Source organism: Thunnus albacares, chromosome 17 (genome assembly GCF_914725855.1).
Source record: "Thunnus albacares chromosome 17, fThuAlb1.1, whole genome shotgun sequence".
NCBI lineage: Eukaryota > Metazoa > Chordata > Actinopteri > Scombriformes > Scombridae > Thunnus > Thunnus albacares.
The window spans coordinates 15310663-15326920 of NC_058122.1; the positions used below are offsets into that span (position 1 = coordinate 15310663).

Genomic DNA, 16258 nt, shown 5'->3' on the forward strand with positions numbered 1-16258 from the left:
ATCAATGCACTAGATAATTTTATATTCTTCTCCGTGTGTCTCACTGTTATCACTTGTGTTGCTGGTGGATGGCTGATTCTGAAGATGAACATGAATATTTTATCTTAAAACAGTATTTGATCAAGAAATTCTATTCATGAAGCTTTGTCCTCTAACAGGCTACTTTGGATTGAGCACATATCTTTACAATCTACATACTGAAATTTGCCTGAAAGTACTCATGCAGTCTGGGATGAGCCCGGATAACCCTGGAAAATGGAGTCTACAAAAAGGGCAAACAGATGATCCCATTCATTATCCACTTCCTACAGTCAACAACACTGATCCAGTGAGACAATTCTTCACTAAAAGATGACGTACAACATCTTAAAATCAAGTCAATCAGCAGAGTGATTCTCATAGTATGTCTTTTTATTTTATTTTATTAGCTAATTTTGCAAATTTGTATAAAACACAGGTTTAGATTAATTTTCCACAAAAAAATGACCATTCATCGGATTCTGTTGTTTTGCGATACAAAAAGTAAAACCGTGTACAGTATTCAATCTTACAATCAAAACTGATGTCAGAGGAGAATCGAGAGATGCTTTCTATAGCAAACATGAAGCATTTGCACTCAAGAGTGAACTAATTTATTGGAAAGTACACCATTTCAAATACCAATTAGAATCAGTGCAGACAGACTTTTATGTTAAAGTATGAAAAACAATGAAAAAATAGTAAATAAGTGAATGAGTAAGATGCCACTTTTTTCTCTATATTCAAATATGAAGACACATAGAAATAAATTTTGTCCTTGAACACAACACGAAGAACAGTCTTTGAAAAAAGTCAATGTCAAATCCAACCTACAGTATGCACTGTATTCAAGGTTCAAGGTTCAATTTATACATCCATCAAATCATTGAAATCATAGTGCTTTCATTCTGATCACTCAACACTAAACTCATGATATAAAACCATGGACAAAAACATGAAAATATATTCAACAACAGGCAAAGCTTAAAAACAAAATGTCTCTAGAGACTCATAGTGGTCTTACAGCTAAGACACGTACAACATATATCGCAGCGTCCCTGGTTTAAATCTGACAAAGGACCTTTGTTGCATGTCATCTCTCTCTGGTCACATTTCCAAGAAAATAAGAAGTCTCTGCATGCTATTCAAACTATTAAGTAAACAATTAAAATAATCACATCAAAACAACATTCAATGAAAAAATGGATAATAACTTGCTAAAAATGGTTGAGAGCAAATCCAGAGGCCTCATGTCGTCCATCAGCGTGTCCACAGGAACCTTCAGTGGGTGATCAGGCCTGTGCTGTTTTTCTCCACCAAGGAAACCTACAACAAGATAAACAGCAAGGTATGGCTGTCACGTCATCCATTACTAAACATCTTTCTTAGAAAGAATTTATACATTAAGAGAGGACTGTGAGTAGTGAGGAGCACATTGGATCATTGGTTTCACTGTAACATACCTGCACACAATTATCTCAGCTCTTACAGTTGTACTGCAGCTGTTGGGCCGGGTGGATCTGTGATGCTTTAATTAAAAACATTGTTAACATTATTCATAACAAGAAAAGCTCATAATGCAGGTCCTTTGAAAACAGCATTTTAACAAGTTTTACCAAATTACTGATGTTTCTTCATCTGGGCTGCCCATCAAATCATTGTGGTATAGCCTCACCATATCAAGCTCTGTTGTAAAATCTAAAAAAACAAAAACAAAAACCCACAAAAAGGCATAGTATAAAACAAATGTATTATTAATCCCATTATTGGAAATTTGTTGATTTACTTTAAAACAATTACATGTATATTTCTCATTTTGATAAGTTCCCTTTACCTGGGATTGAGAAGTCATCCGTCTTGAGTGACAGGTCAATTGATTTCTGCATAGTTTCCTCCAGTATCTTCAAGATGAACTCCTAATTCAGCATCATAATCTTTGTCAGACAGCCAAGTATTTTCTCTATGCAAAATGTATTGAATCATATGAAATCTAACTATTTAAATGTGAGTTCAGAGGGCTGCTCAGACTGGGCAAAATGGTCATAAAATAGCTACATAGATATTTGTATGTTTCTGTCTGTTAGTAAAAATAAATATTACTGTTAACTCTTATCACCATATTTTGTATTATACAATGCGACACACCTTCAATCTTCTCATCCGGGCCAACATAGCATCTTTAGCCTGCTCAAACATGGTGTTCTTTGAATCATACACGTGCCTCTCAACAGTGTCCCTCATGTTTTTCAGTTTGTCCTTTCCACTAAATTTTGCTGCTTCTACAATGAAAAAGAAAATTGTTAATTTTTCTGCATGATTCTATAATAGTGTCAGGTTATGTATGTCATGATCTCCTTTCTTACTTGTGTAGCATTCTTGCATGATTTCCTCTATTGTCTCTGTCAGACTGTTGTAGATTTTTTTCTTACCATCCCGGATGATTTTGTGGAGTTTTGTCTTAATTTTTCCCTCCTAATAGAGAGAACATAACAGATAGATAATACAAAGAAAACTCATCTTTTTCTGTTCATCTAGGAGTGCTAAATCGAAAGTCGACATGCAGAGTCGGCTTTGGAGCAGCAGTTCATTTTCCAAAAGGCATCTCCAGTTTTAAACAACTAAAATAAAATTAGTTTTATCTGCATTGAATTGTATTTGTTAACAGCTGAGATAAGATGGTACTCTTCTCATGTTTTACCTCTGTCTTGAGAAATATCAGCTGCAGTTTGACATCTTTGTACTTGTGAATCAGCTTCTCTGTGTCAAGTGAAAATGCACTGATGACCCCGTTGAATGGTCCACAATTTCCTTCATTTCTGAAACATGTTGAGTTAAACTGTTATACACATGAAACTTTAAGTTAATAATAGAATTTGTATATATTATAATATTACATAAGTTAGTATTTTTAAAATAAAGTAAACATCCCCCATAGTTTCTACAATAAGCCCACGAAGGGTTTCCTCATTATGTCTTTTCTTACGGGAAGGTTTTCCTGAATTTCTCATCAATGCTGTCAGTCAGGCATGACGCTAACTTCGCATTGACATTTATTTCTTTCCCTTTTTTTGGTTTGTAGGCGCCATTGTTCTCAACTACACACTTCAGAGTTCTGTGAAAACCACGACCTGATACCCTCTGAAACAAAACAGAAACAACAGAAACACTTTTAAGACAGTTAATATATTTAAATGAGGTGAAAAATGTGTTATTTTCATGTAATTATATTTCAGATACGTACATGTGGACGTAAGAACTTCAAGAGTTTTTCACATGAACTTTTTGATATTTCAACCCCGTCACAAAGGCATTTTACGAAAGCCTTACAAGCCTCTTCCATGGGTTTCCTGACTTTATCAAGTTCCTGCCTCATCTTTTCTTCAATGTCTGAGCACACATCCGCTTTTTGGCGACCCTGAATAAAGCACAAAAATTTCAGTATTAAAAGGAATGAAACTATATTTTCTGTTTAAGACAGTATGTGTTATTTCTTTTTTATGTATGATATGTTTCTGAGGATGACCACCGTCTAATTACTGTGGTTATGTAGCCTCTCTGCAGCAAGCAAAATTCAGGGATTCGGTGTTTAATTGGCATCAAAACATAGTTACTCCACATAGATTTAAGAAGTCTGTCATATGACTTTATCATGTTTATAGTGAATCTGAGCACATTTTACTTGAGCTTACTTATTTGCTATATAATTATTTTCTGAAATAATGACAATTAAAGTCTTTTATTGCTTGATCTTACCACTTCTCTACATCTGGCCCCTTGAATCAGAGAGAGAATCCCATAAGCTCCAGACACATAGTTCAATGTCTCTGAGTGACAGTCATTGAGGTCTTGTAGAAATTCCTGAAGTTTGGGTATTTCTGTAACAAATTGGAAAGTTCGCATCTCACACATTTAATTTTATAGATCAATACTACTATACACATTTTATGATCAAATAAAATCAGCCATTCTTGTTTGAATTAAAATGGTTAAAGTAAAATAAAACAAACATGTATTTGATACATTTTCTGTTATCCACAAAGTGTTCATGTATGGAGACTTCACCTACCAGTGTCATCTGGCCTTAGACATTTTTCTTTTAGAAACTCTTTGGAGCTCACTGTGAACACTTTCAAACAGTCATCACTGAAGTGTTTCTGAAAAATAAAGTTGATTGTAAGGCTGGTTTGCAGTTGGAGACACTCTCTGTGTTTGATTTTCTGTCATTCTATTTAACTCACCTTAATTTGGGCGTTTTTTCTGAATTCTTTGCTGACTTCTTCCTTGGCTTGCATGTTTCTTTTCAATATGAGTGCACGCACATCAGTTGCTGAACTATAAAAAAAATTTGTATTCAGTGGGATCTCATACAGTATTTGAAACACATTAGGAAAACATGTACAGGCAACAACAATATAATAGTTGATGATCTATCCAGGAAAAGAAAGAATTACAGACTAAGGTTGTGCGTGCTGTGACAACATTATACTGTGTGTACATTTGCTTGTGCTCCTGGCCGTCACACACGTCACACAAATGGCATTTGGATGTTATATTATTATTATATATACTACTTTTGGCATCTTAAATCACTTACGGATGATCCATATCTTCAATAAGATCAGACTTTGTGCAGATGAAGTGAATTTGCCGACACTCGCCACCATTTCCCATGAGGTTACAGGCACTTTCCAGGATCTCCCAGGGTTCTTTCTCTGCTGCTGCTCGATTAATGTCAGTCACAATCCACACAGCAGAGCAACTCCCAACAATCTGAATGTCAATCATGAATTATTCATCAGACTTTTAATCAGTGTTTTGTAATGTTGCAGATAAAAACAGTAAAACATGAAACAGTAGTGCATATGAATAAATTACCCCTTTCCACATTTTATCTCTGCTCTTGTTTCGGTCCCCGTTTCCAGGAAGATCCACAAGTGTGACATGCTGAAGAAGTTCATTATTAGGCACCTTGACAGTCACACACTTCACCAGTGGCCAGTACCACCTCTTTACTTCTTTACCTGCTCCCTCCTTCGAGTCACTTCTTGTATATTTGACAAATTTTGCAGATAGCTCTTTGGCCTGCAATAGATATAAAACATTAAACATTGTCAGCTTAGTCCTGACCTGCTTGAGATGAATGCATGGATCAGCTTTTCGGGATCCTGTTTGGGTATGATTCCTGTTACACTAGCAACATTTTTCAGATGATGAAAGAGTAACCCTATAATTGATTTAATATGACTGCTAAAATTCAGATCAGAGTCCAACACAACACCAAAACATCTGACCTCTCACATTTTTAAAGATAAAGAGTCAACGTTTGCAAGAATTTTATGTCTTTCATTAAGGGCACCAAAGACAATCACCTCAGTTTTAACTTTTATCAGCAAGAGATAATTCTGGTGCATCCAGCCATTAATTTGTCAACGCACTGACAAAGTGGGTCAATGTGACACAGCCAGCCAGTGACTCAGGAATGTAGGTTTGAGTACTTTCAGTGTAAGTATAGAAATTGATCTTTTGTTTTTGTAAAAAGGGACCATAGATAACCCGAAAGGGGCCGAGCACTGATCTTTGTGGTACTTCACAGGTTATGCTGACTTGTTTGGAAGTAAGGCTCTCATTGGAGATAAACTTGTTCCTGTCCTGAATATCATTTTTATTTATAAATATCTCCTGCAAAAGCTGCCTAAGTATATAATTTCTCTTCTCAAATTCAAAACAACTGCTCACCAGACCAGATCTCAGGACTGTTTAACTCTAGTTACCCTTCCAGTAAATACTAGACTTGGGAAGACCACCTTCCACTTCTTTGCACCATAGAAACAGAATGAATTACAGAAGATTTTAAAACTCGAGTGTCTCATTCCACAAACCCATTTTAAACTTTTTAACCTCAAGTCTATTTAGTGATGCCTGATCTTTCTGATGCTGTAGGTGCTTTTGTTTGTCTTATTGGTTTGTCTGTGTGTTGTATGTCCATATTACCCTTTTGCTATGCCTGGTTATGCTTGTTTTCTTTCTCTCTCTGCTGACTCAGGTCTCTCTCACAAAAGAGATTTTGATCTCAATGAGATTCCCCATTAAATAAAGGTTACATATTTGAACCAGTTCAGAACATTACCAGAAATCTCAACAAAGAGTGATCAATCGGATCAAAAGCAGGATTGAGATTTAATTACACAAGTATATTAATTATCTGACTCTGTGTTCATGCCAATGTCATTCAGGACCTTAATAAACAGGTAGGTACAAAGCAGTTATTTAAATTAATTTAATTGACAATTTTCTTGATGAATGATTTTCCTATGAAGGGTCAATTTGATATGGGTCTGTAATTATTGAGGACATATTAATCAAGTTTACTGTTTTTAAGTAACTTGCACTGCTTTAAATAAATCACTCACTGATTCACATGTCAAAATCTTCCTCTTAGAGTTGAGAAATTCTGGGATTTCTCTGAAATATTTGTTGTCCATGAGGCTTTCAGGGGATTTGTTTTTCCATTCTTCTCCATATAGTGCTGACAGCTTTTCAACAATGTCACGATAATCATCATCATCTTCCCATTCCTTATCTGCATTATTCCCAAGAAAGGAGGACCACAACTCATCTCTCCACTCCTAAAAAAAGAAATTATATTGACATTAATTACATATTCAATTTAATTAAATAACATGTAATGTAACCAGCAACATACATTTTAACTAGCTGCATGTGAACATATTTAGCTCATTTTACCTCTTTTGTAATGAACTCAATGTCAGCCTCATACTTTTGGTTGTGCATATTAGCCTCCACCTTAATCATGACTGTGGTACATGCACTGACACTTCCAGAGGGCAAAAGGTTCTTCTCCTCGATGATGGCGTTTATCAAGGAGCTCTTTCCAGCCCCAGTTTTACCAAAGACACCAATCAGCTCCCTCTTGTCTGTCTCCAAATCACGGATTTTGACCCTGTTGTACAAGAGTTTAAATATGGGATAAGACATTAATTTGGAAAATATACAAACGTGTGGCTAGACAGGCAATGACCAAACCAGCATTAAACAGATCCGAAGTGACATTTTCAACAAGTTCTCCAAATTAAACGACCAAATACGTCGTTTGACTATGTGCCCTTCAGAATGACACATATAAGCTTTTCTATTCAGCAGTAATCTCAAGGGTGACATCATTTTCATTTTCTTCTTCAATCCTTGCAGTGCTTTCACACCGAATTCAGCTTCAGTACACTTTGACACTCTGGGTGCATCCCAAGTCTCTTAAATTGCATCCACGTTTCCCTCACTTGCGTCTTGGAAACCAAGCGAGGAGAGAGGAAACGAGGAAATTTGTTTTAAGAGACATGAGACGTGCTCTCCTCTGAAGCGTCATGTGAAGTGACGTCCGTTTCTGATGACGGCAACAGCTGATCACAGCTGGATCAGCTGTCAGTCGACTTTAACAGCTGTAGAAACCATTTCTACTTGCAGAATGCTTTTATACTATTTATTGATCATTTTCATCTGTATTTTTTGATAATCCTGATAGTGAATTCATCATTCAATAACCCAGAATATGATCAGAGTGTCTTCTGAACACTGGAAAATATGTATTTGGCTAAATGTTTCAGGGCAAATGGAAATGATGTAACTCATATCAAACCCGACACTCAGGAATTTTCAGCCTCACATGTGACTGAATGGAAATGACAATACATGATGTAAAATATAAATGTCTTTAATGTTATTATGGATAAAGTTAAAGTCAGGAAGAGTCTGTCTGTCAGCAAGAAACCGTTTAATGGAGGAAATAACATCATGAAAAAAAATCTTTCTAATAAATGAAGAAAATTGTTTATGGTGCTTTTGTTGATCAGATCGACAATTAAAAGATTTTTAACTATATGATGAATATATAAATAAACATAAAACTTGGAAATGATACACTTAAATTTAATCTGTAATCTGTCTCCATCTCGGTATGAAACTGCAGTGATGTATCAGATCAGTCAGATCAGCTGCAGCGTCCAATCAATAACTGATATCCAATAAGGGGGCGTGTCGGCCGGTAAAAGACTTCCGTGAAGTCTGCTCTCATGTTTCCTTGCTCCTCGCTCCTCAGTGATCCCTCCTCGCTCCTCGCTCCTTCGAGCAAAATAAGAGACTTGGGAGGCTCGTCAAAATGGCGCATCAGGAACAACTTCCGGTTCAGGCGAGGAGCGAGGAGCAAGGAGACATAAAATAAGAGACTTGAGACGTACCCATTGATTTGTGTCATTGACCAATAGAAACTGCCTAAGCAGGGGTCTTGATCTTACTGTGGGTACATCTCAAGTCTCTTATTTTATGGCTCCTTGCTCCTCGCTCCTCGCTCCTCGCTTGGTTTCCTTGCGCCTCTCCTTGCATCCACGATGGGAGGGACTAAGACGCAAGGAAAAGTCGCAAGTGAGGGAAACGTGGATGCAATTTAAGAGACTTGGGATGCACCCTGTGTGTGTGGGCCTGGGCGTGGCTCTCCTGGCTCCCAGCTCTACACTCCTGTCAGCAATCAGCTCATCACCTCTCCCAGTCTGCTCACCTGCCTCTCATCAGTTCATCAGCTTGCAGTATATCCACCCCAGCTCTTCACCCACTCATCACCAGATAGTTGTATCTACTCCAGTGGTAGCTTATGCTTCAGGCCTCTCACTTGTTCACAGTGATATTTCCAAGTTTGGTATCATTGCTAACTGCTGTTTCTCTCTCAAGTGCTCCTGGACCGCAACTCATCTGCCTGCCTGCTTGCCTGCTCTCCAACCCACTACCACCTGCTCCCTTCTGCAAGCCCTTGCCATTGTCCCTCACTCATCTCAGCCCTCCAGTCCTCTGCCTCAGCCTGCTTCACCCCCACTCCATCCATCTCCATTCCCCACTTCCCTGGCAATAAAGCCATTATTCTTTCATGTCCACTCTAGTCTGTGTCTGCGTTTGGGTCCACATTGCAAGCCATAACATGACAGTTATATTTAAAGGGTGAATGACAGCTTGAAAACCATATATTTTGTCTTCTGTTGATTTAAGATGAGTCCGTGATTGAGAAAGGATGTGAAAAGTTTCCAAGACAGACCAAAGCTGAATGAGACCTGGCCAGCGGTGGAACCAGGCCCATACAACATAGAATATGGAAAACTTATTTAATACTTACTTCAGGAAAGCGTTGAGCCTTGTGTTGTCTTCTTTACATAGTCTATTGTGAACACATGTCATGATGTTTTTCACATCAGACAATATGATGCGTTCTGTCAGAGAAAAATAAGATTAAGTGAGCAGGAATCATGCACCAGTGTATCCATTGAGTGGTAATGAACAGTGAGGTGTCTTGATATACAAAATTGAAGGAAAAGAAGATGTAGTACAATTTAGGGTCCCTAAGAGTGTATCATCAGTTTATACCAAGGCCACTTACCAAAGAATAAAAGGGTAGCTGGGTTTAAATGTCATTGTCATGACATTTGCTTGAATATAGAACTTCTGAGATATATATACTATACATGTGTAACTACTGTAATGTATGTATGTGTAACATAGATAAGATAAAGTATAGCAAATGAAATGTGCTATAGGCCTCTAGGAAATTTCAATACATAAAGATTTTTAACTTAAAGTAAGTTGCCATTGTTTAGCAAGTCATATAAATACCTGAATATGTTCCCAGTGCAGTGTCACAACGCCGTTTAGCTGGTGATTGCCATTTGCTTGACTCACACTGAGGGGCCATCTTTCTCTTCCCTAATTAGATTTTTTATATTGAAACAGAAACCAGAAAGAGTTTGTTACATGTTCCTCTCGATTATTAAAACTTGGTTTCAGTATAGTTGTTTGGTAAAGCAAAATATTACTGCCTTTCAGGCATCCATTGAAAACATCAATGAACACAACAGGTATTTAATTAGATACTGTGTCTCTCACCATTAACAGTTGCGTTACTGGTGGAGGGCAAAACCTGCAGATGAACATGAAAACACATTTTTACAATTCACATACTGAGATTTGCAGTTATGTTTGCATCTAATCTGGCACGAACACCCCACAAAAAGTGTTAACAAATGATGCCATTGTGATCCAAATAAACAATTCTTTGAGGATGACTTTGCCGTATGACACCTCAGTGCCTTAAATGCATATGCATGAAGAAGAGAGGCACATTCCCTGATTAGATTCTTATGAAATTCAATGTCATCTTTACCTGATCAGAGTCAGCTGCTTCTTCATGCTCCTGTTGATATTTAAAATAGAATGTGTATTATCATAATACAGTAAATGGCATATGATACATAATTGTATGAAACTGTAAAACTGGACAGCGAAATAAAAATCACAACACTATACTCAACTTACTTGAGTAGAATCACTGTCTGTTTCCAGATTCGTTGTGTTTTGCTCTGCCTGGTGACAAAGGAAACTAGTTTAAAATCCATAATTGTAAAGAGCATTCATAAATTCCTAATGAATGCAATGATTGTCAGTGAGATATTTTAAATCTATATGTACACATCATCAAAACTTTTAACACAGTTCCCTCCTCCTGTACATTGTAATACTGTGAATCTTCACTAGTGAGAATTATGAGACCAAATACATTTGTGTAAAGTATTTTCACAGTGCAGAACATTACCTTCAACAACTTGAGTCTCTTCTTGAATTTTGACCTTGGTCCCGTTTTTGGAATCAAGTTAGCAATTTCTTGATCATCAAGACAGTGAAGAAGAATTTCCTTGTCAATTTCTTCATCTGTAATTAAAAATATTCAGTTGAATCTTAATCATACAGATATATATTTCATTAGGAGTGAAATATGTGTGACTACAGATATTCATTTTACATTTTTGATGGAAATAGAACCTATCAGAGCTACTAGTGTGGTTATGTTATATTTTTTTCATTATTTTAATTTCATTTTCAGTCACATTCAAACCTTGATTTCAGTGCTGCTTGCACTGAGACCCTCATTGTGCTAACTTAATATGTCAGTTGTGTACAGTAGAACAATTTTGCAGTATTTTCTGTCTGTAGTAGGTATTTTGATTTTTCAGTATTGGTAGCTCATACCAAAGAAGCAGGGTTATACTTTACCTTTAAATCGATCTATCCACTCACTGAGACCCCATTCAGTCAATTTGTTACAAACAAAGTCATCCATGTCTGAGAACAGCAACTGAAAGGTAAACAAACAATTATGATGCTTTAATCAGTCATTACTGCTTGACTTTATTTGAGACAGTTATGATCAATAACATGCAACTGAAGGAAAGGAAGTGGTCATTTTTATGACCAGTATTCACACTGTTATTTGCAATAATTCATAGTATATTTTTATGACCTGCTGTCACATCAGGATCACCAACTCAAAAACCTTTCAGTTTTGTGATAAAAGACAGAAAGGATTTACAGACAATGTGGGTTAAAAACTTCAACTAAAATCTTGGAATCTGTGTATTGGTTTCTTTTGTATGTTCTTTAGTACCACCTAGTGTTGATTCCCAATAGCTGCTTTGAAAAGGAAGTGAGGGAAGGTTATATTGACATGTTATGTTACTATTTCTCGGGTTTAAGTGCAGTATTTTTGATGTTGGTTACTTTATTGTAGTTATTATTAACTACATGGATGTATTAGTGTTTGGCAGTTAAGGCATTGGTGCTCTTGTCAATGACATTTACTGTTGTATTTTCATCCTTTATTACACATATTGACATATTTTTAAGCACCTGTTCACATGGGTTTATGTCAGTAATCTTTTCTCTATCGGTGTACTAGAGATATTATGTAGTACTTAAAAAGGTACTTACTTGCTTGTATTTTGTGTTCTTTTTCAGTCTTACATATTACATATTTTCCTCAATTAAATCCTGCCAAACATATCAACCTGTCTGATCCTTGCTGATCCTTGATGCAATGCTGGAGAATATAATGTTAAGCTGGCTGTATAGCTGAAAAGTACATTGCTGGCAACAACTTTTAGTGAAGACAGCATACATAGTGCACCTTATGAACATTTTTCTACACCGTTATTTGCAAAATAAGCAATAATGCATAGTTTATTTTTATGACCTGCTGTCACATCAGGATCATTTCTTTTTCGCACAATACTGTGCTTTACATGTAACTTATATATAACTTATATACTTTGTTTGTGATTTTAATTTTAAAATAGAATTTTAATTACACTTTTTAAGTGAAAGGGTGGACTAGCAAAGCAAGAATTTCATTGTGCGGTATAACCATCTGTGCTTACCGTGCATATGATAATAAACTTCTTGAATCTTGAATCTTGAATGAAACGGATTATGGCAAACTCAAATCAGAAACTAATGCAGGCATTGTGTGTAGTTTTGATTCCTCTGAAATCACAATCCCTATTACATCTAGGCCATGAATGTTAGACGGTTAAAGGTTCAGGAGTCCAACAGATGTGGGTGGAAAGCTACAAACCACAATGCAAACAAAAGACAGCTTATCATGTTTGTTTTGTAACTGCTCTCTTTTCTCAGTTTTGGGTCTTACTGTAGGCCTAAATATTGTAAAAGTTGGTCACAAAGGCAGCTTTGGACTTGGTGCTGGTGCTTCCAGCAACAAACACTTCAATGCTACATGTAGGCTGTAAAGTTTTATCATGAGCTGTATAAACCCAATTCATTTGGAAGCAGTACCTACTCTCTCTCAATTCAAATCACAACAAGCCTGCTCTTGCTCTTTATCTGAACTTGTTTGACTGTTATGAAATCAAATTTTCACTCCAAGAGGTTAAAAGAAAAGAGATTTACATTATGTTTAGTTTAGCATCCTTTTACTGTCAACCACTGCCTTCCACTCAACCTTTCAGTTTTGCGATAAAAGACAGAAAGGTTTTACAGACATTGTGGGTTAAAAGTATAAACTAAAATTAAAGCTGCAAGCAGTGTTGAACGGGCCTTCGCGCACTTGTGCACGTCGGGCCGCGGCGCAATCGAAGGGCTTCTGTGACGGGCATGTAGATGTCTTCAGACCCGGGCTGTTTTCAGACAGTGCAAGAAGGAGATGAACATCACTTCCTTTGTCCACTATTTTGCCTGCTGTTGGGGCTGCTTTACTGAAATTTTGTAGGGGGCGCTATTCAGCCAGTTCGCATCACTGATAGAATATTGTCATGTACACGCGTTCAGGCCGGGAGTCTTATCAACCATGTAAAGTTTGGTGCAGATTGGAGCATTTACAATAAAGTTATAGCAACTTCCTCTGTCATGGCGAAACATCAAATCTCAATTGTGTGAGGATGAGAATTTTCTGCAGGGTGAGACATGGCTGTGTTGCTCACACCTGTGTCATAAAAATCATGCAAGTTTTGTGCCCATTCACTTGAATTTCAATTAGTAAATTGAAAACCCTTGATGAGTTTGTGTGTAAAACAAACTGATATTTCCAACTCATTGTGGCCAATTGCCAATGCCGATATATACACATATTTTTACCAGTTGGCTGAGGAGGCTATTATGCATGCAAGCATAGATTATACTATGATCAAGAAAGACAATATATGAAGGAAGAACTTAGGAAGACTGGAGTTCAGTAGCTCAGCATTAAAGTTCTTCCCTCATATAGGCTATAGTCTTTCTTGATCATTAGTACAATATATGGTTGCATGTGTAATAGTCTCCTCAGCCAAGTGGAAAAAATATGTGCATATATCAACCTCGGCAACTGGCAAAAATGACAGTCAAAAAGTGATCATGTTAAATAATCATGATCTCAATATTGAACAAAAATAATTGTGATTATGATTTTTGCCATAACTGAGCACCCCTTAAAACAACATAAATTTTGATTTACACACACACACACACACACACACACACACACACACACACACACACACACACACACACACACACAAAGAGTTTAAATATTTATGTGATAAATTGTAAATGTGTATGTAATGAATTGTTTTCTTTAAGAAACTGTTACTTGAACATTTTTCAGTGTGCTCCTAAAGTTATATATGTGCTCCTGATTTTTTTCATTTAGGACCACATGTACTCCTTGAAAAAAAAGTAAGGATTGAGCACTGCTGTCGGATGTGTAGAAACACTAAGTAACTGGAGTGTGGCGCAGTCCAAGGGCTTCTGTCACAGGCATGTAGATGTTTTCAGACCTGGGCTGATAGGTCTTGAAGCCGATACCATTAACGCCCTGGGAGGAGATAGCGTTTATTCAAGGTCCAAAATTGGCACAAAGTCGTACTTTGAAATTGAGATTGCGGACTTCCTGTTGGATTTAGGTCAGGGGTGTCAGCATATGATTTGTAGGGCTTGATGAGACGAATAATTGAGTTTTGGTTCGATCTCTCTACGACATTCCTACGGGCCGTGGCGGCCGTTTTAGATACATAGGTGGCGCTCTCGAGCACATTTTGGCACTTTGTGGGTTAATTTTTACATTTTATCAAAATTTTCACCAGACCTGATGTGCGTGCCAACTTTGGTGAGTTTTTGAGCATGTTTAGGGGGTCAAATTTAGAGTTAAAGTGGCGTATTAATAAAGAAAGAATAACAAGAAAGAAACAAACACACGAAAAACAATAGGGTCTTCGCCCTTTGGGCTCAGGCCCTACTCATACACAAAATAATTCGTTTTTTAAAAGTAATAAAATTACACTCAGCAAGCATTAGTGCTCTTTGGAGTCGATGGTTAGGGGTACATGAAGAGAACAAGGAAAGACACTCAATAGTAATGGGCGGGCCGATTCTTTTCACAGAGAGCGGTTCATTTGATCTCGTTCAGTGGGTAGCTGCCAGGCTGGCTCGACAATGATTCCAGCTCATTCATTGGTGCTTATTCATGTTTTGAGCGACTGCACCACCGTAGCGGGCAGGCAGGCAGTGTGAGCAGTACCCCACGATAACAGTGAGTGGGGGTGGGCGGTATGAGCGGGAAAAGTCCGGGACTCATAAGCACTCGGTACGTTCAACAGGCTGAACACTAAAAAGATTCGTTCAAAAAGATTCGTTCGTTCATTTTTGCCCATCACTAACACTCTCATTTTAAGTCTACTTATACTGTTCAGATTTAAGTATGGCTTTCAGTTTTATGTCGGTTACACCAAAGTTTAATCATGGAGTGTTTCACTTAAATCAAAAACATGTTATTGATTAGATTATCAATACAAAACAGTGATAAAATAGAAAGTAGACTTCTACACATTATGTTTAACTACAGTCTCTCTGTAATATATTCAGTTGTGAAGATAATGCATAAAGTTAGTATACTTACATTTTGTCTGTTCCTCTTCAATGCACTAACATGACTGCTTGATGTACCTGGAGCTCTTCCTTTTATATTGTCTCCACCTCTCACCAGTGCACTCTGTAACCTCAGAGCCCAGAACAGACAAACCAAGCACTGGCTCTAGAAAGGTCGTCTCGCATTTTTCATGAGTTTCCAATCTGATGGAGCTTGAGAGGATCTGTCAGGAAGAATTCAATAATCTGCCCAATTCCAGGTGTGCAAAACTTGGAGAGACTTGCAGCTGTACTTGCTGCCAAAGGATTAGGGTACAAAGTACTGAATTAAGGGTCTGAATATTTAATATGAATGAGACATATCAGTTTTTGATTTTAAATATTTTTGCAAAAATTTCTAAAAACCTATTTTCACTTTGTCATTATGGGTTATTTGGTGTAGATTGATGGACAAAAATGGCAATTTTACCCATTTAAAATGAAATGTAAAACACAATAAAGTGTGCAAAAAGTTAAGGCTGAATACTTTCTGAACCCACTGTATAACACTTTATATCTTTATATATCACTCTGCTGATGCTGTTTCCTGCCACAGCTCACTGGCCCAGTCCATGCTTTCTGTTTTGGCCAACTTTATTAATGCATTAATAATTATGTTGCTAATAACCATCAGTTCAGATGCCAGGCCAGAAGCAGCATCAATAGTAAACTTAAAGTGGGACTGAAGTTCTTAAATATGAGGACATTTTTAAATACCTATGGGTAACAATGTTAATGGGGAATAAAAGAAATCCTGGAAAAAAGTGTGTAAGAGTTGTAAAGAAGTTACATAATAGTTGTGTTGAATGTTACTAAAAATAATCTTACTGACTCAAATGTGACCCACTGAGGTTTATTTCAAAGTATACCATATCAAATACATTTATTCTGTTAGAATCAGTGCACACAGACTTCACACTAAACATCTGCATACAAACTCATATGAAAAGCAGTTCACTTA

At 37.0% G+C, this 16258-nt stretch overlaps 2 protein-coding genes across 2 annotated transcripts in view; both read right to left on the reverse strand.

Annotated features, from left to right (window-relative positions):
• Positions 1 to 393: 393 nt before the first annotated feature.
• LOC122966677 (nuclear GTPase SLIP-GC-like) lies at positions 394 to 15541 on the reverse strand. The gene is made up of 24 exons (XM_044330943.1): positions 15290 to 15541; positions 11119 to 11200; positions 10661 to 10776; positions 10384 to 10431; positions 10232 to 10261; positions 9955 to 9988; positions 9685 to 9774; positions 9191 to 9284; positions 6763 to 6979; positions 6429 to 6644; positions 4894 to 5100; positions 4613 to 4788; positions 4257 to 4350; positions 4085 to 4172; positions 3772 to 3893; positions 3260 to 3433; positions 3002 to 3156; positions 2717 to 2834; positions 2382 to 2490; positions 2164 to 2297; positions 1853 to 1934; positions 1635 to 1716; positions 1482 to 1546; positions 394 to 1344 (listed from the first exon to the last, which is right to left on the reverse strand). Exons 2-23 carry the CDS (start codon positions 11183 to 11185, stop codon positions 1504 to 1506), a joined length of 2496 nt encoding a protein of 831 aa, XP_044186878.1. The 5' UTR covers positions 11186 to 11200; positions 15290 to 15541; the 3' UTR covers positions 394 to 1344; positions 1482 to 1503.
• The window catches only part of LOC122966678 (nuclear GTPase SLIP-GC-like), a 50723-nt gene continuing 34858 nt past the window's right edge, over positions 394 to 16258 (reverse strand). The window contains exon 25 of the mRNA XM_044330946.1: positions 394 to 1333. The gene's annotated coding sequence lies outside the window, so the exon portion shown is untranslated. The remainder of the gene's footprint in view (positions 1334 to 16258) is intronic.

Bases quoted from the DNA above. Each gene is read 5' to 3' on its own strand.
- LOC122966677 (XM_044330943.1), bottom strand. From the start codon at position 11,185: ATGGATGACTTTGTTTGTAACAAATTGACTGAATGGGGTCTCAGTGAG. The intron at 10,262-10,383 runs GTAAGTTGAGTA...AAATATCAACAG, and splicing joins CAGACAGTGATTCTACTCAA to GAGCATGAAGAAGCAGCTGA. The intron at 3,434-3,771 runs GTAAGATCAAGC...TGCTTTATTCAG, and splicing joins GGGCCAGATGTAGAGAAGTG to GGTCGCCAAAAAGCGGATGT.